Raw genomic sequence first — 24,810 nt, forward strand, 5'->3', positions numbered from 1 at the left:
TCCATATGTGTTATTTCATAGTTTTGATGTCTTCACTATTATTAAATAGTAAAAATAAAGAAAAAACCCTTTAATGAGTAGGTGTCCACACTTTTGACTGGTACTTGTATGTAATGTTGTCTACAGCTGAAGCGGCTTTATATCTATTTTATTTGTCAAATATATCAAATCAACAGATTTTTGGTATCATGCAGTTTGAAATCTTTTAAAGAATCATTTTCCTGTTAGTAGCGTTCCTTTGCCACTTTCCCAAAAACTCCCTATTTCCTAGGAATTAAAGAAAAAGCTGATTCGATTTGAATTTGGAAGTCAGTGGGAGTCTGGAAGGAAAAGTGTGGTTGGATGAGTTACCATATCATTAACATCTAAGGAAAGGTTTCTGGGAAGACGTCCGTGTTAACTTGATACCGCTGATACTGACAATAGCCAAATAACACAATTTCCTCCCAAAGCATATGGTATCAAACCAAGACTGTATGCAAAACAGATTCTCTCTGGTGTCTTTGCAGAGTTCAAGACAATGCTTTCTTTGATCGTCGAGATCGTCAGAAGGAAAATGGCTACAGTTCTGAAACTGTGTCCCAAATGACACCCTTCTCACATAGTGCACTACTTTTGACCAGAGCCCTATGGCGCAATATGTAGGGAATAGGGTGTAATTTGGGCAACACAACAAGAGCAGTGAAACATCTGCGTTACCAGGGTACAACTAGGCCTTAGAGAATCAATCTGAGAGTCCAAAAATAAAAGCACATACTTTTTGGAAAGAAGTCATCGTGAGCTACAAAAGTGTGAGAAAATGCAGCAAAAGTGTTGACTCGAACATGTTCCACTGGGTCTCAACATCTCTAAATGCCTGCCAACTTAAAGAACATTCAATGCCAACCTGGTACCACAGCCACAAAAACATTTAGCAGGTGCTAAACTCACACAAACATTGTTCAAACGGCCGTGCAAGGATTATATATTGAAAAATTAGACAAGGGGAAAGCCTAAAGATGATTGGAATTCAAGGCCTATTTCGAAACGTTAAAGTGCTGTTGCATGATGTTCATGGTGCCATTGTCAGAACCACATTAGAAAACAGCACTGTGGAGAAGAGACATGACAAGAGAAAAACAGAGAAAGAGAGAAAGAAAGAGAGAGGGTTAGGGTTTCTCTTCCCTCAATCCAGTCCAACTGTGGCTCAACCAACATCTGCTCGTTGGAGTTAGATCATGACACGATGCAAGACTCAGTTTAGATTACAATCACTAACATGACCTTACTGTGGTAATGGTAGCTTGTGTTTCTCATCCAACATGTTCACTTAATGGATCAGACAAACAAGAGTTTCCTAAATAAAACAGAGATTTAAAGAAAATAAAGAAAAGTACTTGATAGATAGAAAGAACATTGATATGGCTTATGACAAGGTCTGTGTGCTGTAACCGCTCACATGGCTTGTGGGTTGTGGTTGACAAGTAGCTCGGAGGAGAAGAGAGCACATGTGGTAGAACCTTTAGAAGCAGTGTTCTTGATGCTTGTGGAAGAGACAGGTTTAGATTCTGATCCAAACATGAAGCTTTCAGGACCATCTTGATAAATTAGGATTATTAGCTGACACATTCTTATTTACAACCATCTATTTTTAGGGATTACAGTGACACCTAAATATGTAGGTATAGGCATATACTGTGGATACAGTATAGCTGTTCATACATTTGTCAGCTGTTCTTATACATAATATTTAAAATACTTTCTCAATTTGCTTTAACCCTGGCAAACACTAAACGCAAAAACACACAGTGAATAAACCAACATCCTGCTTCTTGTAATCTGAGCAGTTCTGTTTTTGCTATCATAGTGTTAAGAGGCTGGCTGTGAAGGGTGTAGCACAGTCAGTAGAAAAACCATGAGACTTGAGAAAATAGTTGTTCAGCTGTGTTGGGAAAACAGTCCCCATTCCACGCATGGAAGCTTTTCTCTCTTCCCCTTGCCTGCTGACTAAACTGAGAAACTTTTCCGAGTTGAAGAATTTCTTGCTGAGGCCCTGAGCTAGGATCAAACATCTCAGAGGGAGTTGAGTGGGACCGTACGTCACAAATGCACCCAATTCACTATGTAGTGCACTACTTTTGACTAGGGCCTAAAAGACCTAACGCGTAAGACCCTGGTCAAAAGTAATGTGAACAGGGCGCCATTTGGGACGCACCCTGAAAAATCCATCTGAGTTGAGGGCTGGGCGAATCGGAAGGCAGCGAAACGGCGAGCCGACCAACGGGTCAGGGAGTGATGTGGGTCCCTGACAGCAGGGATGGTTGTGTTGATCTCAGCAGAGTACTGAGGAGTCAAGCGTGATTGAGAGAGAGAAAGAAAGCGAGAGAGCGAGAGAGCTCAACTCAACCACACTTGAAAATAATATGCCATCTCTCTTTTCTGGGGTGAGTTGCGATTTATTTGGGACAGGATAAAAGACGTGCAACGATTCTTAAACAAACACTGTTTCAAAGAAGAATATTTATTGTCATTCATTCCAAATTCATTTTTAAGAAATGGTCAGGGAATGGGGCCCAGAATCTATCTTCCAATAAAGTTATTTTCCCTGAGAACATTTATTTTTCATCACTTCAAATAACATGTACATCATGCACATGAATAAAAAAAAGAAAACAGATGTCTTGATGATGTATAGACATTTGTCCTCCTCACAGTATCTCAGGCCATATTATCTATTACTAGTCTGTTAAATGAATGTGCAGTGGGGCTTCTCACACAGGTACAAAGAACATCGCTCTGGGCCTGTATTCACAAAGTGTCTTAGAGTAGGAGTGTGGATCGAGGAACAGGTCCCCCCTCTTATTCATTACGATCTAAAATACCAAACTGTCCTATATCAGTTATATATCCCCCCCCACACACACACACACTGGCTTACAGATAGGAAAGTAAGACAGGAGTAGGGTAACTGGAGTAGTGTAGCATGCTAAACACTGGTCTCTCATTACTGGCTAATTATGAGTGCTAATTACGACACAAACACAGAGCACAGTGGCCTCTCAGCATGACCTGGGTTCAAATCACATTCAAAATCTTTCAAAATACTTTAGGCCTTTGCTCTAGCCTGCCTGGAGTGCCAGATGGGCTGGGTTTGACACTTTTGAGACTATTATAGTTGTTCCATTGCACCAAGCAAGCTCAATTGAGCAGACAAAGTATTGTGAAAGGATTTCAAACACTATTTGAACCCACATCTGTCTCCCAGCTCCAGCCGCAAAGCTGGTCTCATTTTCCTGATGGCTTCTTACCTGCAATCTGAACCAGTCCAGCCTCATGCCCCTGAAATCAAACACGTCCCCGTCTTCCACTGTAACACCGACAGAGACAATTCACTCAGATATGGGATCAACATGACACAGGAAGGAAGGAGGACAGAGTAGGGGAGACGTGGGGAGCAGCGCGGGCTCCTACTCTGCTCGCCATCTGTCCTCCCTCCTTTCATCTGTCCTTCACTCTTCACGCTTTTAGTGCTCAAGACTAACATGGCTAGATAAAAAACAACTAAGCATGATCAAGTAGACATTTCCTTCCTAACCTGGACTGTTTACTGTACAGCAACAGGATGGATTGAACTGTGTTATCAACAACAGTCTCAATGAGAAACTGTTTATTGTTGATGATATTTCTGTAATATGAGTGGCAGGCCGTGTTAGGTTGAATACCTTGTTTGACGCCGAGGGAGGTCATGGTGTTGACGAAGGAGGACATGATAATGGACTCATCCTCAGGACAGACGGACAGATTCTAGAGGAGAGGAAAATGAGGAGAGGACAGGGCCTCAGTTAGACACGGTTTAAAGTTGGAATTCACACCGCATATCAGAGAGCAAGACATGTCCAAGCAAAAAAATAATTAAAAAAATACTTGATCTCCATCTAGTGGTCAGCTCTGTTGTTTTCCTTCAAAATAGAAACCTGCATACAACATAGTACAGTACACTGGGTCATCAGTCATAACCTAAATCATAAATACTAAGATATTATGAAACCAAGGGGAAAACATTGACAATGAGTTTCTCTGAAATGGCATCCTAATCCCTAGATAGTAAACTACTTTTGACCTGGGCCCCATGGACCATGGTCATATGTAGTGAAATATATACAGTGCATTCGGAAATAATTCAGACCCTTCACATTTTGATACGTTACAGCCTTATTCTAAAATGGATTCAATTTAAATCCTCAATCTACACACAATAGCCCATAACGACAAAGTGACACAGGTTAAGACATTTTTGCAAATGTATTAAAAATAAAAAACTGAAATTATTCAGGCCCTTTGCTATGAGACTTGAAATTTAGCTCAGGTGTGTCCTGTTTCTATTGACCATACATAAGATGTTTCTACAACTTGATTGGAGTCCACCTGTGGTAAATTCAAATGATTGGACATTATTTAGAAAGGCAGCATTGAAGGTCCCCCAAAAAACAGTGGCCTCCATCATTCTTAAATGTAAATAGTTTGGAACCACCAAGACTCTTCCTAGAGCTGGCTGCCCGGCCAAACTGAGCAATCAGGGGAGAAGGGCATTGGCCAGGGAGGTGACCAAGAACCCGATGGTCACTCTGGCAGAGCTCCAGAGTTGCTCTGTGGAGATGGGAGAAACTTCCAGAAGGACAGCCATCTATGTAGCACTCCAGGTTTCAAGACTAGTCATTCAACTGAGACTGCTCTTCTCTGTATCACGGAGGCGCTCCGCACTGCTAAAGCTAACTCTCTCTCCTCTGCTCTCATCCTTCTAGACCTATCGGCTGCCTTCGATACTGTGAACCATCAGATCCTCCTCTCCACCCTCTCCGAGTTGGGCATCTCCGGCGCGGCCCACGCTTGGATTGCGTCCTACCTGACAGGTCGCTCCTACCAGGTGGCGTGGCGAGAATCTGTCTCCTCACCACGCGCTCTCACCACTGGTGTCCCCCAGGGCTCTGTTCTAGGCCCTCTCCTATTCTCGCTATACACCAAGTCACTTGGCTCTGTCATAACCTCACATGGTCTCTCCTATCATTGCTATGCAGACGACACACAATTAATCTTCTCCTTTCCCCCTTCTGATGACCAGGTGGCGAATCGCATCTCTGCATGTCTGGCAGACATATCAGTGTGGATGACGGATCACCACCCGGATCACCACCTCAAGCTGAACCTCGGCAAGACGGAGCTGCTCTTCCTCCCGGGGAAGGACTGCCCGTTCCATGATCTCGCCATCACGGTTGACAACTCCATTGTGTCCTCCTCCCAGAGCGCTAAGAACCTTGGCGTGATCCTGGACAACACCCTGTCGTTCTCAACTAACATCAAGGCGGTGGCCCGTTCCTGTAGGTTCATGCTCTACAACATCCGCAGAGTACGACCCTGCCTCACACAGGAAGCGGCGCAGGTCCTAATCCAGGCACTTGTCATCTCCCGTCTAGACTACTGCAACTCGCTGTTGGCTGGGCTCCCTGCCTGTGCCATTAAACCCCTACAACTCATCCAGAACGCCGCAGCCCGTCTGGTGTTCAACCTTCCCAAGTTCTCTCACGTCACCCCGCTCCTCCGCTCTCTCCACTGGCTTCCAGTTGAAGCTCGCATCCGCTACAAGACCATGGTGCTTGCCTACGGAGCTGTGAGGGGAACAGCACCTCAGTACCTCCAGGCTCTGATCAGGCCCTACACCCAAACAAGGGCACTGCGTTCATCCACCTCTGGCCTGCTCGCCTCCCTACCACTGAGGAAGTACAGGTCCCGCTCAGCCCAGTCAAAACTGTTCGCTGCTCTGGCCCCCCAATGGTGGAACAAACTCCCTCACGACGCCAGGACAGCGGAGTCAATCACCACCTTCCGGAGACACCTGAAACCCCACCTCTTTAAGGAATACCTAGGATAGGATAAGTAATCCTTCTCACCCCCCTTTAAGATTTAGATGCACTATTGTAAGTGACTATTCTACTGGATGTCATAAGGTGAATGCACCAATTTGTAAGTCGCTCAGGCCTTAATGGTAGAGTGGCCAGATGGAAGCCACTTCTCAGTAAAAGGCACATGACAGCCAATTTGGAGTTTGCCAAAAGGTACCTAAAGGATTCTCAGACCATGAGAAACAAGATTATCTAGCCTGAAATCAAACCTGGCATCATCCTCACGGTGAAGCATGGAGGTAGCAGCATCATGCTGTTGGGGAAGTTTTTCAGCGACAGGGACCGGGAAACTAGCCAGGATCGAGGAAAAGATGAACGGAGCAAAGTACAGAGCAATCCTTGATGAAAACCTGCTCCAGAGTGCTCAGGACCTCAGACCGGGGGCGAAGGTTCCCCTTCCAACAAGACAACGACCCTAAGCCAAGACAACGCAGGAGTAGCTTTGGAACATCTCTGAATATCCTTGAGTGGCCCAGCCAGAGCCCGGAATTGAACCCGATCGAGCATCTTTGGAGAGACCTGAAAATAGCTGTGCAGCGACACTCCCCATCCAACCTGACAGAGCTTGAGAAGATCTGCAGAGAAGAATGGGAGAAACTCCACAAATACAGATGTCAAGCTTGTAGCGTCATACCTAAAAAGACATGGGGCTGTAATCACTACCAACAATCCTTCAACAAAATACTGAGTAAAGGGTCCGAATACTTAAGTAAATGTGATATTTAAATAAAAAATATGTATGCCTTGTCATAATGTGTGTGGTATTGTGTGTAGATTGATGACGAAAAAAACAATTTAATACATACTAGAATAAATCTAACGTACCAAAATCTAACGTACCATTTGAGAGGGAGCCCATGAGAGCTTCAGCTAGCAGTCTTACCTGTACTAGCTCGTTGAGCACCACGGCATCGAAGCCAGACAGGTACTGGACATAGTACCTCTGCATGACAGGACCATACTTCCTCACATGAGCCCTCAGCTCCTCCATGTAGAAGATCAGCTCTGCAATGTGCCTGAGGACATAGAAAAGCAAAAATTATCTAAAATTATACAAAACAGAAACGCAAGATGTAAATTGTTGGTCCCATGTTTGATTAGCTGAAATAAAAGATCCCAGAAACTTTCCATATACACAAATCTTATTTCTCTTAAATTTTGTGCACAAATGTCTTTACATCCCTTTTCGTGAGCATTTCTCCTTTGCCAAAATAATCCATCCACCTGACAGGTGTGGCATATTAAGAAGCTGATTAAACAGCATGATCATTACCCAGGTGCACCTTGTGCTGGGGACTATAAAAGGCCACTGTAAAATGTGCAGTTTTGTCATAGAACACAATGCCACAGATGTCTCAAGTTGAGGGAGCGTACAATTGGCATGTTGACTGCACGAATGTCCACCAGAGCCGTTGCCAGAGAATTGAATGTTAATTTCTCAAATATTGTTTTAGAGAATTTGGCAGTACTTCCAACCGGCCTCACAACCGCAGACCACGTATAACCACGCCAGCCCAGGAACCTCCACATACGGCTTCTTCACCCGAGGGATCATCTGAGACCAGCCAACTGGACAGCTGATGAAACTGAGGAGTATTTCTGTCTGTAATAAAGCCCTTTTGTGGGGAAAAACTCATTCTCATTGGCTGGGCCTGGCTCCCCAGTGGGTGGGGGGCTATGTCCTGCCAGGCCCCACCCATGGCTGCACCCCTGCCCAATCATGTGAAATCCATAGATTAGGGCCTAATGAATTTATTTCAATTGACTGATTTCCTTATATGAACTGTAACTCAGTAAAATAATTGAAATTGTTGCATATTGCGTATTATTTTCATTTAGTATAAGAGAACAGAAGACCTAAACTTCATCCGTATGCTCAAATCTCCTACACACCAAGGCTTTCCTTAAAGGGTCATTTTATTCAAAAATCTTTGAGACATAGCACTTTTAGCCTCCTGATGGCAGTCAAGCAAGAGAAAAACATGTCACGAAGATGTATTTTCACACAGGGCCACTACATGCCATAGTTACAAGTTGAGTAAGTAGGATGTCTTACTTGTCAATAAAGTCATCTGTGCTCTTCTTCTGGATGTTGTCTGCATGTCGTAGCAGCCAAATGATCTCATCCCGAGCGAACGACAGAGCCATGAATACAAACAGGGCCTAGGCACAGGACAGGAGTCAGGTTTTATAGTTAATATCACCCATCAATTAGACACGACTGCCCACTTAGAGTGTAAGGACTACTTGATCTAAACAGGTCATTCAGGATTTGAATCCCAATCCTCTGACCCCTTTAAAGTTAGTCCAACTAGCATTATCATGTCAACACAACTAGAGTGCTTATACTATAGTGTTCGTTCAACTAGCATTATCATGTTAACACAACTAGAGTGCCTATAGTGTCAGTCCAACTAGCATTATCATGTCAACACGAGTGTATAGTGTTAGTCCAACACAGGAGGCGGTGGCACCTTAATTGGAGAGGACGGGCTCGTGGTATTGGCTGGAGCGGAATGATATCAAATACATCTAACACATGGTGTTAGATGGCATTCCATTTACTCAGTTCCAGACATTATTATGAGCCGTCCTCCCCTCAGCAGCCTCCACTGTAGTCCAACTAGCATTATCATGTTAACACAACTAGAGTGCCTATAGTGTTAGTCCAACAAGAGAGCAGTAGCGCAGGTGCAGAGCTGTGGTTGAGCGGCAACACTCCCGGCAAAAGCCACATATACAAATCTCCCTAACTGAGACTGGGGTTCAATCCCTGTGTCCACCCTTCCCACTGTTTCTCCCACCTGCATCCACTTCTGATTTCAAAACTGTCTAAATGGTGCTGTGATGAAAGAGCAGTGGTGCAGTACCTTTGGGCCCAGTAATCCTGGCTGGTCAGATAGGACTGTGGCCAGCTCCTTCAGGGCAGATCTCAAGAATTTGCGTCTTTCTCTGTGCATCAAGCCTCTGTAACAAAACAAACAATCACATTCTGAGAGGATAGTGTGGCAAATACCATTTAAAATCTCTGTGCTGAATTGCATCCTAAACCGTCAATGAGATACATTTGTGGGGCACTTACGCATGTGACAGAGCTTGTTCTTTGCACTCTTTGATGTCATTCACACGCTTATTGTAGCTGTGAAATGAAAAGGAAGAATAGTTAATTTACTCATACAGACTTAAAATGCCTGGGTATGTTCTTAAACTGTCCCTCATTGAGCATGCTTTTCAGTCCAGGGCGACGCTTAGTCCAGGAAAACTGTTAATGTGTGATCCCTCACCCGCGGATGTTGATGAAGAGGTCCTCAGCAGCCTTGTGGATGTGGAACACCTCGTCTCTGAAGAGACAGAGGCAGGTGCTGCTCTGAAGAGCCAACTTCCACAGGCTCAGAGCTGCCTGGTCGCTGTTCAAGACCCCATGACACAGGATGAAGCCAACTGACACACAAACACAAGGACAGAGAGAGTTCAATGCACAGAAATAAGATTGTGAAACATTCAAAACAAATAGGTCAATTAGGTCAGACTGTACTCTACAAACAAACACTTACATACTATCCACTTCTCCATGGCGTCCAGGGACAAGTATTCACAGGGCATCTAGAAGAAACAGAATCATAGGTCAATGCATGTTGCTGTGAGCAGGAAACGGTGTGATTGGAGATCTACAGTGCACATAGAAAGTCTACACCATTGAATTGTTTTCAGATTTTGTTGCATTTCAAAGAGGGATTTAAATAGATTTCATTTTCATTTTTGATCCACACAAAATATTCCATCATTTCAAAGTGAAAAGAAAATTCTACAAATGAAATAACTAAAATACACAGAACCAGTCAAAAGTTAACACACCTACTCATTCAAATCCCCCCCCCCCTTATTTTTACTATTTTCTACATTGTAGAAAAATAATGAAGACATTAAAACTACGGAAAAACACATATGGAATCACATAGTAACCCAAACAAAAAGTGTGAAACAAAATCAAAATATATTTTATATTTGAGATTCTTCAAAGTAGCCAACCCTTGCCTTGATGACGGCTTTGCACACTCTTGCCATCACACCTCCTCCTCCATGCTTCACAGTGGGAACCACACATGCAGAGATCATCTGTTCACCTACTCTGCATCTCACAAAGACATGGCGGTTGGAGCTGTGGTGTATTTGCAGCAATTCGACCATGAAGGCCTGATTCAAGCAGTGTCCTCTGAACAGTTGATGTTGAGATGTGTCTGTTACTTGAACTCTGTGAAGAATTTATTTGGGTTGCAATTTCTGAGGCTGGTAACTCTAATGAACGTATCCTCTGCAGCAGAGATAACTCTGGGTCTTCCTTTCCTGTGGTGGGTCCTCATGAGAGCCAGTTTCATCATTGCACTTGATGGTTTTTGCCACTAAAATTTAAGAAACTTTCAAAGTTCTTGAAATGTTCCATATTGACTGACCTTCATGCCTTAAAGTAATGACAGACTGTTGTTTCTCTATCTTCTGTATACCACCCCTACCTTGCCACAACACAAGTGATTGGCTCAAACGCATTAAGAAGGAAAGAAATTCCACACATTAACTTTTAACAAGGCACACCTGTTAATTGAAATGCATTTCAGGTGACTACCTCATGAAGCTGGTTGAGAGAATGCCAAGCGTGTGCAAAGCTGTCATCAAGGCAAAACGGTGGCTACTAAGAATCTCAAATATATTTTGATTTGTTTTAACACTTTTTTTGGTTACTACATGATTACATATGTGTAATTTCATAGTTTTGATGTCTTCACCATTACAATGTAGAAAATAGTTTAAAGAAAGACAAATCCTTGAATGAGTAGGTGTGTCTTTTGACTGGTACTGTAGCTGTTACATAAGTACTCGCCCCCTTTGTTCTGACAAGCCTGAATTAGTTCAGAAGTAAAATGTGACTTAACAAATCACATAAATAAGTTATTTGTACTCACACTGTGTGAAATAATACGGGTTCACATGATTTTTTAATGACTACCCCTTCTTCTGGACAGTACATCTGTACGGTCCCTCAGTTAAGTATTGAATTTCAAGCACAGATTAAACTACAAAGACCAGGGAGTTTCAAAAGCCTCAAAGAAGGGCAGTGATTGGTAGATGGGTAACAATAACAAATCAGACATTGAATATCTCTTTAAGAATGGTCAAGTTAATAATTATGTGGATGATTTATTAAAGTACACAGACATCAAAGATACATTCATCCTTCTGAACTGAACTGCAGGACAAGAATGAAACTGCTCAGGGATGTTATCATGAGGCCATTGGTGATTTTTAAAACAGCTACATAGTTCAATGGCTGTGATGGGAGAACACTGAGAATGGTTTAACAACATTGTAGTAATTCCACAATAATGACAGTGAAAAGAATACAAATATACAGAATAAAAATATTCCAAAACATGCATCTTGTATGCAACAAGGCACTAAAGTAATACTGCCCCAAAAAAATCCTAGAGGAAAACCTGCTTCAGCCGGCTTTACACCAGACACCGGGAAAGGAATTCACCTTTTAGCAGGACAATCTACATCACAAAGCCAAATCTACACTGGAGTTGCTTACCAAGAAGACAGGGAATGTTCCTGAGGCCAAATTACAGTTTTGACTTAAATCTGCTTGAAAATCTATGGCAAGACTTGAAAATTATTGTATAGCTATGATCCTTGACAGACCTTGAAGAATTTTGAATATACTGGGCAAATATTGCACAATACTTGTGCAAAGCTCTTATGGGACTTTCCCAAGAAGACACAGCTGTAATCGCTGCCAAAGGTGTTTTTAACATGTATTGACTCAGTGGGGTGAATAGTTATCTTATCAAAATATTAGTGTTTTATTTTTCATTAAGCTAAAATAAAAGAAAAATTGCATTTTCTTCCACTTTGACATTACAATATTTTGTGTATATCGTTGACAAAAAATGACAATTTTAATCCCTCTATGTAACACAATAACATATGAAGTCATCCAAGGGGCTGTAGACTTTCTATAGGCAGGCAGTGTATTGATGGTACTGTGTGGCTCAAGTATGGCACGAGCAACACCTTAGTCATTGTTCAACTCCTGGAGAGATCATATTACTGCACTCACCCTCACTGTGTCTGACTGGGCTGGGTTGAGCACGGTAACTCACGGTGTCTGACTGGGCTGGGTTGAGCACGGTAACTCACGGTGTCTGACTGGGCTGGGTTGAGCACGGTAACTCACTGTGTCTGACTGGGCTGGGTTGAGCACGGTAACTCACGGTGTCTGACTGGGCTGGGTTGAGCACGGTAACTCACGGTGTCTGACTGGGCTCGGTTGAGCACGGTAACTCACTGTGTCTGACTGGGCTGGGTTGAGCACGGTAACTCACTGTGTCTGACTGGGCTGGGTTGAGCACGGTAACTCACGGTGTCTGACTGGGCTCGGTTGAGCACGGTAACTCACTGTGTCTGACTGGGCTGGGTTGAGCACGGTAACTCACTGTGTCTGACTGGGCTGGGTTGAGCACGGTAACTCACTGTGTCTGACTGGGCTGGGTTGAGCACGGTAACTCACGGTGTCTGACTGGGCTGGGTTGAGCACGGTAACTCACTGTGTCTGACTGGGCTGGGTTGAGCACGGTAACTCACGGTGTCTGACTGGGCTCGGTTGAGCACGGTAACTCACTGTGTCTGACTGGGCTGGGTTGAGCACGGTAACTCACGGTGTCTGACTGGGCTGGGTTGAGCACGGTAACTCACGGTGTCTGACTGGGCTGGGTTGAGCACGGTAACTCACGGTGTCTGACTGGGCTGGGTTGAGCACGGTAACTCACGGTGTCTGACTGGGCTGGGTTGAGCACGGTAACTCACGGTGTCTGACTGGGCTGGGTTGAGCACGGTAACTCACGGTGTCTGACTGGGCTGGGTTGAGCACGGTAACTCACTGTGTCTGACTGGGCTGGGTTGAGCACGGTAACTCACGGTGTCTGACTGGGCTGGGTTGAGCACGGTAACTCACGGTGTCTGACTGGGCTGGGTTGAGCACGGTAACTCACGGTGTCTGACTGGGCTGGGTTGAGCACGGTAACTCACTGTGTCTGACTGGGCTCGGTTGAGCACGGTAACTCACTGTGTCTGACTGGGCTGGGTTGAGCACGGTAACTCACTGTGTCTGACTGGGCTGGGTTGAGCACGGTAACTCACGGTGTCTGACTGGGCTGGGTTGAGCACGGTAACTCACGGTGTCTGACTGGGCTGGGTTGAGCACGGTAACTCACGGTGTCTGACTGGGCTGGGTTGAGCACGGTAACTCACTGTGTCTGACTGGGCTGGGTTGAGCATGGTGCTAGGAGCACTGATGAGACTGAGTAGCTGGGCGTTCCTCCACTGGTCAGCAGACAGGTTTCTCCTGGGGTACACCATCTGGAGGGAGAGCAGGGCGTCTGACAACGACTACAGGGGAGGGAGAAATTGATTTAGGACAGTTTATATGAACTTTCATGAACAAGCATTAATCAACTATTAACACATATGTATTTTATTATTAGTAAACATTTAAAAACAATATAAGCATTTATAAACATGGCTTAAGCATACAAGTTATAATACAGTGTAACCAAAAAATGTGTTATTGTCAGTGCTTAGGACAAGAACATAACATGTTGAGATATAGGTGACACTATTCACCTTCCCATGTGGAACAAACTCCTCCATCATCTTTTTCAGGGGGTTCTCGTAGTCAACGATCATCTGTCCCAGCCTAGGGTACTCTCGATCACTAGATGGGGAACAAACATACAACAATGTTGTTGATATTTCTAGTTCTAAGGGATTTCTAAGTCCGAATCAACAATACAAAGAGTGTTTTAGTCATGCATCACATTTTCCCTATAATACTATGCCATTTTAATATAATGCCACTGGAACTGTATGTATAAAAGCTTTAAGCTTCACTTATTTGAATATTAATATTGTTTTACCTTGATCCATGTGTCATTTCATGGGCATAGTTGTAGAGGCCAATGATAGCTTTCCTCTCTTCAATCCGAGACAGTAGCATCATTAGGTTAGTGTAGGTCACTACTAAGTCAAGGTAGTTTTTGGTCAGGTCAAAGTTTACAGTCTGTAGAAAGATATGGGAACAAAATTAGATCTAGACCGATCCCTTAAGAGTCAGTCAGCAAACTTATCTAATCCAAGTAAAAACATAACATCTTTGAGATATAATCTTGGAGGAATAACCAAAAGCATTCTGTAATTACATGTCCTGTAAAAACAAATGTGTCTTACAATATCAAAGAATACTTGGCAAGCATCAATAGTGTTCAGCAGCTCACAGACATGGTCCTGGAAGCAGAAAGAAAACAGTATTTATATACATTTCACAGTATAGTACCTTGATAATAAGTGGAACTGATTTGTGATGGATTATCATTACACATGTATATAAAGTACTGTACATTGGTATCAAGACAGTCATATTATGCTCCTGCTACTGCTTATTTGACAACGGATCTTAAAACCCGTTCTCTATTTTCACTACATTGAATGATGCTTAAATTGCACATACCTTAAACTCCATCACATCTACGAATGTGAAGTAATACAACGCTAGATTCTTAAGGATTTCAGACTTCTCTTTTTGTAGTTGTGCAAGCTGTTGCTGTAGAAAAGAAATACATGATTGTAACAAAAAGGTGCTCTAAAGTTAAACATAGGACACACAAAAGTTCAATGTATGGATGCTATGGAACAATGAGCACAGTCAAATAGGCTGACGGAATCTGGCATAAGAGTTCAAACATTGTCTACTTTATCGTGACTTTGACATCTGTGTTTGCTAGTTCATGTTTGGTAGAGCAGTGAGTGGTCTCAACTAGAATAACTAGATATCCTGAGAAATACTACCAAGGACATCACACAATGTGTCAGGGTAACATTTTGACAACGCTAAACTGTAGAGCTCTAACCAAAAACACCTTTCCAAAACACTCATGCCGCCTTCGATAACATGACTGCATTTTTAGCAGTCACAATGGGGGCTTTATTTAACCAATGATAGCCTCTCACAAGCCAAAAATGAAGTCATGTTTTATATGGATTGTTATCTGTGGTGTGCGTCCCAAATGGCACCCTATTCCCTATGTAGTGTGCTTCTTTTGACCAAGGACCATAGGGCTCTAGGTAAAAGTAGTGCAGTATAATGAGAATAGGGTGCTATTTGGGACACACCCTTGGTCTCTTGCCCATAAATGTTACTTATTCTAACTATTAACAGTTACCTAATAGTATTGAAAAACTTGTGTGAAAGATAATACAAATATGAATAATTAGCAACAAATTAAATGAAAATCTGCTACATAGAGAATAATAAGACATGCAAAACATAGAAAAAAAGGAACTCTGAGGAGCTTCAACTTACCAAAAGAATATTCCAGAAAAAAGCCAAGAAGTTAAGCATGCAAAACAAAAACACAGACCAAGTAAAACATGAACGACTGCAGCAAAAAGTACAACATAGCAAACCACATGACAGCTACACCACAGAAGCAGTTAAACAGTTCAAATGAAACAGAAAGCCGGCCAATGGTGATAGATAAGCATCAAGTGGAAAAACACTTGAAAAGACAAACATGGTGAGAATGAATTAGTTGTACTGAAAAAGGCTAGCTATAAAAAGATAGAATTGTCATACAGAACATAACATTTATGGAAATGTACATGTGATTGATACATATATAGTGAAGAGATAGGATAATGGATCTCAGATGGAATTTAATTTACATTTACAATTCCTATTTTATCTCAAAAGAGTCAAATACTATGATTAAAATGACTAATTACAACAATTAATGCAATTAATAAATGCACATTATTGCACAGACCTTGTAAGGACTGCATATAGATACCAAGCAGCATTCAAATGAGCTGAAATAACATGGAATATATCTGGAAAATACATGCAATAGACAGACTTACATTGTTGTTGCGCGTTTCAACCGCTGGGAATTTTCTGACAATGAACTTGACAGCAGACTCCAGGTTCTTGTCTATTAAATAGGATGGTTTGGCTTTAGGGTCACCACATGCCTATAATGAAGAGGGACAAAAACGACAAACGCTAAAGAAGCATCAACAATATTACTAACAACAACAACAACACATCGGCAGAAAACTGATAGGATGATGAGGTAGTATTTTGAGTGAGTGTATGAGAGAGAGCGAGAGCCAGACAGAGAGAGAGACTGAGATAGAGTATGAATACATGTCCACTGACTGAGTGCTGTATGGGAGGTTGGAGAGCAGTTCGTGAGAAAGCAGTGCATGGGCATACTCCTACTGGGAGAGAAGATAGCTGAACTGTGTGTTACAATATAGATGTTAGAAGAAACAAAAGGTTAGCATGTGTATGTTTGAGGTAGGATGGTGTATGGTATACGACACTGGGCATGCACAGCTACCCAACAAAACAGGAATAGTTATGTTTTAGTATTCAGTCAGTCTATAACACATAAGAGTGTTGAGGTTCGCAATACAATAAAACTAAAACAGCAGAGCGACAAACATATAGAGAAAGAGTATGTTCAAATCCTCATATCATCAAAACTGGATTGAAGATGAGTGATACGATGTGATGGATCCATGCAGGGAACACTTTCATTTAGCAGAGGAGAGCAGGGTAGTGTTGAATTGCATAATGATATGTCAGTGAATTCAACCAGGCCCTATCTTTTCCCATTGCCTGATCTTCAAACCCGAAAAAAATACAAACTTTTTGTTTTTGTGGTGCAAATGTCCGAGAGCTGTGAATTTGATGCTCACAAACCAAAAGATGTCCATGGTTAAAGCGTTAATGTATTATGATCTAGTTGTTGGACTATAGGTGCTCACCTTTTTTTAATAACAAGCTAAAGATAACTAACAGTTGCAAAGTCTATCTGGTAAGAAATAAACAGGAAAATATTATATCTATTTTAACCTAATAAAATTATTCCAGCGATTCAATTGCACTTTGGGATGGGCCTGTTTGCTGAATTGTGAACTTTGTGAGTACTGAGTAGTATACAAGTAATTCCTGGACATGATGCTGTTAAGGATAGCAGGGAGGGGTAGAACGAGGGAGAGTGATTTAGGGAAGAGCTGAGCAAACCTTCCAAACTTGTCCTTGCTGAGGGAAGCATTGTGACAGAAAGAGAGAAAACCACACAGGTAAACACAGGTAAACACAGGTAAAGTCAGGTTTAAAACATAGAACCATGCATCGCTACATTAAAAAGGCTTCGGCTTTTACTTCCGGGATATTTGTTGAGAGATAGTTTGGCTTTACACTGTGCACAATAATTCATGTGTTGCCTGTCAAAGCATTGTTCAATCACTATCTCACACCATGCTGGGAACCCTCCTCCTAGAGTAGCAACACCGTAGAGTATTAAGGCTTTAAGTTTAAGAAAGGACAAAACGTATTCTTTGATTAGTACAAGTAGGAACAGAAACATGCAAGTAAAACCAAGGAAAATGCTAAGCCAGTGCATCTACCAATGAACCCAAAAAGAATATGGCCTGAAACATTTCATGCACAGAACCCGTAGCTCATATAGGCAGTTAGGCAATTCATTGTTAATTTCCAAGATAAATTCACAACATAAAAAAAATAACAGAACATGTCTAACAGTACAATGACATACAGAGATTAGCTTGTAAATATTGTAAATATTTTGTTTAAAAATGTGCAAAATCAAAAGGAGTAAAAGAAAATATGTTTCTCTGCTTCATCCAACACAACTTTGGTCTGAGACCAGTTAAGTTAACTTAGGTCTTATTTAGTGAGCAGCACTGACTACCATAAGCACTTCTTCTCTAGTGCTATTACTAATTGCTCTAGCAGAGCTTTCCAAGTGCTAGCAATGCTTCCCCCCTTCCCCAGTGTTAATTGCTCCTCCCCAGTGATAACAGTACTTCCCAAGTGCTAGCAATGCATCCCCCCTTCCCCAGTGTCAATCGCTCCTCCCCAGTGATAACAGTACTTCCCCCTTCCCCAGTGTCAACTGCTCCTCCCCAGTGATAACAGTGCTTCCCCAATGATAACAGTACTTCCCCAATGATAACAGTGCTTCCCCCTTCCCCAGTGTCAACTGCTCCTCCCCAGTGATAACAGTGCTTCCCCAGTGATAACAGTGCTTCCCCAATGATAACAGTACTTCCCCAATGATAACAGTACTTCCCCAATGATAACAGTGCTTCCCCAATGATAACAGTGCTTCCCCAGTGATAACAGTACTTCCCCATGCTAACAGTGCTTCCCCCTTCCCCAGTGTCAACTGCTCCTCAACCGTGATAACAGTGCTTCCCCAATGATAACAGTGCTTCCCCAATGATGCTTCCTCAGTGCTAACAGTGCTTCCTAAGTGCTACCATGGTCATAGGAGAGTGAATAACAGATTGAGGTAAAGGCTATGTACACATAGGAGACCCTCCCCCTCTGACCTCATAGATGCAGTAAAGACATCAATGGAACTTGACCGTAACAATGGAAATTCCATGGAAATGCGTGAGGGAAATATCCCAAGTCTTCTTATTGTCCACCCAGTAAAATTAGCCTGCATTTAGGCTATTGTTTATGTGTATTTCACACTAAAAATCTGAGTATAAATCTGAGTATAAATGCTTGTATGGATGTCAACCCCAACACATGTTCATGTCATTGTCACCAATCAACTGCATTGCAGTTAAAAACAACTGACTAGCACCACTGATTTCTGTATGCCAGCTATGGTACCAGCTGATACAAAAAGGAGTTATCAGTCACTTCTTCTATACCTGAAAAGAAACAACTTCTACATGTTATGCAGCGAAAATAGCCAAATATATCCAAATCAGACTTTAGTAATCACATTGGGGACCTGTTACAATACATCAATCATGACGGATTAGACAAATATCCACTTTGTTAGATCAGATTTCTATCCTCTTCAGTCTGCGTTCCATTGACCGCTTTTACTGCATCTATAGGACTCTCCGTCTATCAGGACCCTCCTCCGTCTATCAGGACCCTCCTCCGTCTATCAGGACCCTACGTCTTTCAGGACCCTACGTCTTTCAGGACCCTACGTCTTTCAGGACCCTACGTCTATCAGGACCCTCCTCCGTCTATCAGGACCCTCCGTCTTTCAGGACCCTACGTCTTTCAGGACCCTACGTCTTTCAGGACCCTACGTCTATCAGGACCCCCTCCGTCTTTCAGGACCCTCCGTCTATCAGGACCCTCCTCCGTCTATCAGGACCCTCCGTCTTTCAGGACCCTACGTCTTTCAGGACCCTACGTCTTTCAGGACCCTACGTCTATCAGGACTTGGACTGAAACACACAATACCAAGGAGCTGACTGAATTCCTATTGCACTCACTACATCAATGTACTGATAAAGTCTTGATCTGGTTATTGGCATATGGATGGATGATGTGTTTTTTCTGCAGTACTGCTATCCAATGTTCAACCCAGTGACCAGAATCTCTGTTGAATGTTGTGAGTCTTTCAGCAGGACAACAACCCAAAACACACATAAAAAGCACCATGGAATGTTTCAAGAACAGATGCTGGACTGTTCTGGAGTGGTCTGAATCTGAATCACATCCAAAACCTATGGCGAGATCTGAAAACAGCAGTTGGTGGGAGGCACCCCTCAAACATTGAAGAATTAGAGCAGTTTTCTGCTGAAGAGTGGGCCAAATGGTAAGTAGAAAGGTGCAGCTAGCTCATTGATGGCTGCTAGAAGCATTTTTTGGCAGGTTCTTGACCAATTTTTAATTAAAATTGTAGACTTAAGTTTACAAAAATAAAATTGGTTCTGCAATGTTGAAAATCCAATAAGGTGTGATGAACAAAATGTATTTTCAATTTAAATTCATTGAAATAGGACATTTAAGAAAATTGCAAGGGTGCCATTATATTTGGCCGCAACTATATGTTAGACTCGAGGACAATTTGAGCTAACCCTAACTCTTTTCCTTAACCTACTGTAACGGATGTGAAACGGCTAGCTAGTTAGCGGTGGTGCGCGCTAAATAGCGTTTCAATCGGTGGCGCCACTTGCTTTGAGACCTTGAAGTAGTGGTTCCCCTTGCTCTGCTTTTGTGGAGCGATGGGTAACGATGCTTCGAGAGTGACTGTTGTTGATGTGTGCAGAGGGTCCCTGTGTGCAGAGGGTCCCTGGTTCGCGCCCGGGCGAGGGGACGGTCTAAAGTTATACTGTTACACTACTTCACCTAGCCTGCCACAGGTAATTATCTTAACCTGCTGCAAAAAGTCACTTCTGCTAGTGAAAACCAGCAGGCTTGCCCCTGAGAGCAGCAGGAGTTTCCACTATGCGATACACCTTCATTCATGACATCATAAGAAGCTCTCCCCTCTCCACAAACATGCTTATTTTTATCAATGTGAAAACCTACATTTGAAAGGCAAAATTTTTCAGCCAGTAGTCTATTTGTCTGAACACATACATTGCTACATTGCAATATAAGGGAGCCATACATGCTTATGAAAAGTCTTACACTTTTCAAACAAATATTGCACTGTAACACTGATACACTACATAAACATTATTGTTAAATGACAGAAATATCATCATTGTATAAGCCAGGGGTTCTCAAACTCTTTGGGGCCAGGGACCACTTATGTGATAGCAAATTTATCAGGGACCACTTCATAATCAGAACACAACTTGAGGTAGATAAAAATAGCATACAAAGAGTTTTACTAAGATTTCAGCAGTACAACTCTCAGGCCCTGGGAAGGAACATTTTATAGGTCCACCTCTTGGCATCGGAGAAAATAAATCCTAAAATTCTACACATTTTGTCATGGGTCAGAGAGATTGTGTTGTTGTTGCAACTTCAAAGCCAATATCCTGCAATTCTACACATTTTACCATAAGGAAATTAGAAAACTGTGCAGTTTTACATCTTAAATTACAGCGCATTTATGTAAAAAATGTTTTATAATAATTGGGTGGGAATACAAGAAGTATTGAGTTGAAAAATGTATAATTGGTGGAGTCCTGTGGATACCAATATCCAGCCGAGCCTCCCAGTCCCATGTTGCCCAGGGTTAAGAACATGAATTGTAATGTAATATTGTACCACACCCTCTAAACTTATTCCTGGATCCATTGGAAAAAATGTGTTTAATCTGTTATTGTTAGTAATATTCATTTAAAAAATGCAAAGTCAAAAATAAAAAATGTAAATATTGAGATCTGGCTGCGGACCCCCTGCAGTGACTCTGCGGACCCCACTTTGAGAACCCCTGGTGTAAGTTACATCAATATAATGAGAAATACTGCTGGCTCAGACAGTAGTGTCCCACTTGCAGCCAGCTGTCATATCAGGGGTCCCATTGTTTTGCTGTCAACAATTCTAATGCTAAGCTATAAGCGGTTCTTGGTACATAATCCCATATTGTTGGTCACTGAATCTTCAGATTCACATGTAACTTGCTGAGTGGGTATCAACAAAATATCTCTCTATTTTGGATGAACGCTCCAATTAATTGTGTTTGATAAAGCTGCTCGTCTAAGCAGTTTGATTTACTGAGGTAGTCCTAGTAGACTTGTGCAGTAGGCTACAGTAATGTGCTTTAATGGGGTAGACCTGTGGTAGTAGTAGGAGTGTGCAGTAGGACAATGATATAGGCCTGTGGTAGACCTGTGTGCCTTAGGAATGTGCAGAAGCCTACAGCTGTTTGATGTACTGAGGTAGTCCTGTGCCGCAGCCTACAATCACAGCACACTACAATCACAGCACGCTACAATCACAGCTGAAACAAAAAAGCCATCTGAAATTCTTCATAAGTGCTATCAATGCCTACCAGTTGCCAAGCAACAGATCTGCTAGTTCAATGCACAAGCATCGAACGCTGCCACAGTTTCAATAAAGTACATTTTCCCAATAACAAGAAATGTTAGGCCTATATAATAACAAGAAATGTTAGGCCTATATAATAACAAGAAATGTTAGGCCTATATAATAACAATAAATGTTATTGGAAGCATGAAAATTGAGGTTTATAAATGGAACTGTATGAGTAAAAGGCCTAATATTACTGATAGATTGTCTGCAAAACTGCTGCTCTTTAATTATTTGTTACTTTTTTAGGGGTATTTTCTTACTACATTGTTGGTTAAGGGCTTGTAAGTAAGCATTTCACTGTAACACCTGTTGTATTCGACGCATGTGACAAATAAAATGTGATTTCATTTGAAAACCGGCAGACAACTCAGCTCTTGCGTGTTGTGACAATCAACCTTATAGTCATTTTGATAGTCATTCTGTGTTCTGAGGAAAGTTGTTTTCCCTTCGGAATCCTGTATCTTACTTGGGCTGCATAATGTTTCTATGATAATGTATCTGTATCACCATCTAACTTCAATTGAGAGTTTAGAGAGAGAGATGATTCTGTGGCACCTATTAAGGGCTAAGCCTTCTAGCCCGGGTAGGCCGTCAGAACAAGGGTTGATTGGCTGGCAGACAGACAGGCAGGCAAGGCAGAGAGGCATTATTCTCCACGAGCCTCCTTTCAGCTAGACGCTGGACTGCCTCCAGCTATCTTCTATCTGCTGCCATTTACCCAAAGTCGTCCAAGCATCTCCGATACCCAGTCTGTGTCCCAAATGGAACTCTACACAGTGCACCTCTTTTGACCAGAGCATAGGAATAGGTTGCGACACAGTACTCTCTTCTCATTAAAGGACTGACTGTATCAAGGCCATTAACATGGACAGATACACTAAGAATGCTCTTTTCTGTTACACTGACTGAAAGTCTTGTATGAAATCTGCATTTTATGACACCTCCCGAGTCCCCACTATGAATAAGTAATAATGAATAGTGAATAGTATTAAACTAGTAATACTACTAAGAATGCTTTTCTCTGTAGGGGTTTAAAATAAGTAAATTAAACATCATGGGCCAGTTTACCAGACACAGATGAAGTCTAGTCCTGGACTAAAAAGCACTTTCATTTCATATGTTTCTTTAGTCCAGGACTAGGCTTAATTAGTGTCTGGGAAACTGGTTCAAGTGTGGAATCTGTATCATAATGTCACCACTTTTACAAGTGTACTAAACAAATAATTATAATCTCTAAAGCAGTGCCTTCTTTTAGGTACTTCTCCCTTCTGTCCTGCGAAAATGTGTTTTATTGTGTGATTTTAAAAACTGGACCTGTATGCTACTATGCATCAGGCATTAAATAACAACTCTACAATAACTGTATAACAACCATATCCAATACATGTACAACGACTGTAGATACTGCCGTGCCATTTGTTAGTATCCTACAGTCATGATGTGCAATTTGCCCAATGATGTCTTGATTTGATTCTGTACAGCACTTTGAGATATCAGCTGATGTACGAAGGGCTATATAAATACATCTGATTTGTGCTGGGTGTTTAGGCCTACTGGATGATGTGATGGCTGAATAGAATGGTCTACATCAACAAATGACTGCTGTCAGACAATATAGGCCTAATGTGTGTCAGATAGTGTTAATATTATTACTCTAGTATCTACTAATCCGACACATTATGTGTTCACATTAAATTGATATATCTCACCGATTTCAATCTCACCAAAAATAGCTCAAGAATCTAGAACACCCTTCCTTTCTTAATTTGATTGAATATTATATTAGCAATGTGGTGAACGAGAAACTATGTAACGTTAACTAACGTTAGCTAGCCAGCAATCACAAAAACATTTGCACAGCTAGGCATGTAGGCTATTTCACTGAGCTACTATTTTATTTCAAAGGAAGTGAGCAACATCTTTAAATATCCGATGAGTTTGCATTATTGTTATACGAAGATTGAAATAGATCAATCTCAGAAAACAGTGATTTGGCATTTTGATGCTATTGATGACAGAGCTTGGCTAGCCACATAGCTAACTTATACTGCAACACATTTCAAGAGGGCCTTGACTGGAATCCTGCAGCCCTAGCCGTCATTCTTTGGATTTCAAATGAAGGCTTCTGCCATACATCACAAATCATTTTGGGGTTTGATCTTTAATTTCTCTTGAATGTAGTTACAATTTACTATGAACCTAAGAATTACACGGAGTACCTTACCTTCTTGATATTATAGACACGAGTGAGCATCCCGATGCCCCGGTCGTTCAGAATGGTAAATTTCTCGGCCAGCTTCTGCTGGCCCGGTTGGAGCGAGCCGCGCGACAATGTTGCCGACATAGCTACCGAATCTTGTAAAATAATCGTTGTAGAATTTGTTTGTTGTGAAAACAGTGACACTCGAGTGTTAAAATGTTATAAATCGCCCATTCTGTGGGTTGAGCGGTTTTGCCAAGCCCCACTCCTCTCTCCGGTCGCAGACTCGGTTTTTACTAGGTGTTGTCCTATCTGACGAAAACGAGGCTGTTTCCTGCAATCCAAAGGCATGTCACGTGACCATCTAGGGAAGGAACATACTATTTTATATGTAGGCTGCACCCACACTACACCCACGACAAAATAGTTCTAAATTATAGGTTTCTATTATTACATTTGTTTGGTCGAGTAATGCGTGCATACATGTTTAATAATGGGAGGTCCCAGGAATCGAATCCACTATCCATCCTGGCGTTGCAATGCTCTACCAACTGAGCTACAGAGGACCAACATGCATTCCTTGCATTCTTGTGGTGGTCATTATCATTAGTGTGACATTTTATTTTATTATTTTATTAAATACTTGTCATTTGCCATGGTATCAAGAACATACTCTTGCTAAACTGGTTTTAAAACTGGTTTTTAAAACTCACCTCAACCAATCACAATGCTTGTTTTGACCCACCTGTTGTAGAATACATGATTTAAACATAAATACTGTT

At 42.0% G+C, this 24,810-nt stretch overlaps 1 protein-coding gene across 41 annotated transcripts in view; it reads right to left on the bottom strand.

Annotated features, from left to right (window-relative positions):
* Positions 1 to 24,367, bottom strand: part of LOC118386311 (nck-associated protein 1-like) — an 82,124-nt gene extending 57,757 nt beyond the window's left edge. For 34 of the 41 annotated variants that reach the window (XR_008139856.1, XR_008139851.1, XR_008139844.1 and 31 more), the window contains exons 1-16: positions 24,053 to 24,366; positions 17,077 to 17,094; positions 15,906 to 16,016; positions 14,497 to 14,589; positions 14,217 to 14,273; positions 13,907 to 14,049; positions 13,614 to 13,704; positions 13,242 to 13,379; positions 9,491 to 9,539; positions 9,221 to 9,377; positions 9,019 to 9,075; positions 8,807 to 8,903; positions 7,993 to 8,099; positions 6,820 to 6,952; positions 3,700 to 3,783; positions 3,288 to 3,353 (exon numbers count right to left, since the gene is read on the bottom strand). Coding sequence is in view for 8 of the 41 variants with exons in the window: in XM_052522581.1 (XP_052378541.1) it covers positions 3,288 to 3,353; positions 3,700 to 3,783; positions 6,820 to 6,952; positions 7,993 to 8,099; positions 8,807 to 8,903; positions 9,019 to 9,075; positions 9,221 to 9,377; positions 9,491 to 9,539; positions 13,242 to 13,379; positions 13,614 to 13,704; positions 13,907 to 14,049; positions 14,217 to 14,273; positions 14,497 to 14,589; positions 15,906 to 16,016; positions 17,077 to 17,094; positions 24,053 to 24,172 (1,521 nt within the window). In the remaining 33 variants the exon portion in view is untranslated. Of the gene's footprint in view, positions 1 to 3,287; positions 3,354 to 3,699; positions 3,784 to 6,819; positions 6,953 to 7,992; positions 8,100 to 8,806; positions 8,904 to 9,018; positions 9,076 to 9,220; positions 9,378 to 9,490; positions 9,540 to 13,241; positions 13,380 to 13,613; positions 13,705 to 13,906; positions 14,050 to 14,216; positions 14,274 to 14,496; positions 14,590 to 15,905; positions 16,017 to 17,076; positions 17,095 to 24,052 lie in introns of all 41 variants that reach the window. The other 7 variants (XM_052522588.1, XM_052522582.1, XM_052522583.1 and 4 more) reach the window with 7 other exon arrangements.
* Positions 24,368 to 24,810: the final 443 nt, after the last annotated feature.

This window comes from Oncorhynchus keta, chromosome 7 (genome assembly GCF_023373465.1).
Source record: "Oncorhynchus keta strain PuntledgeMale-10-30-2019 chromosome 7, Oket_V2, whole genome shotgun sequence".
Taxonomy (NCBI): domain Eukaryota; kingdom Metazoa; phylum Chordata; class Actinopteri; order Salmoniformes; family Salmonidae; genus Oncorhynchus; species Oncorhynchus keta.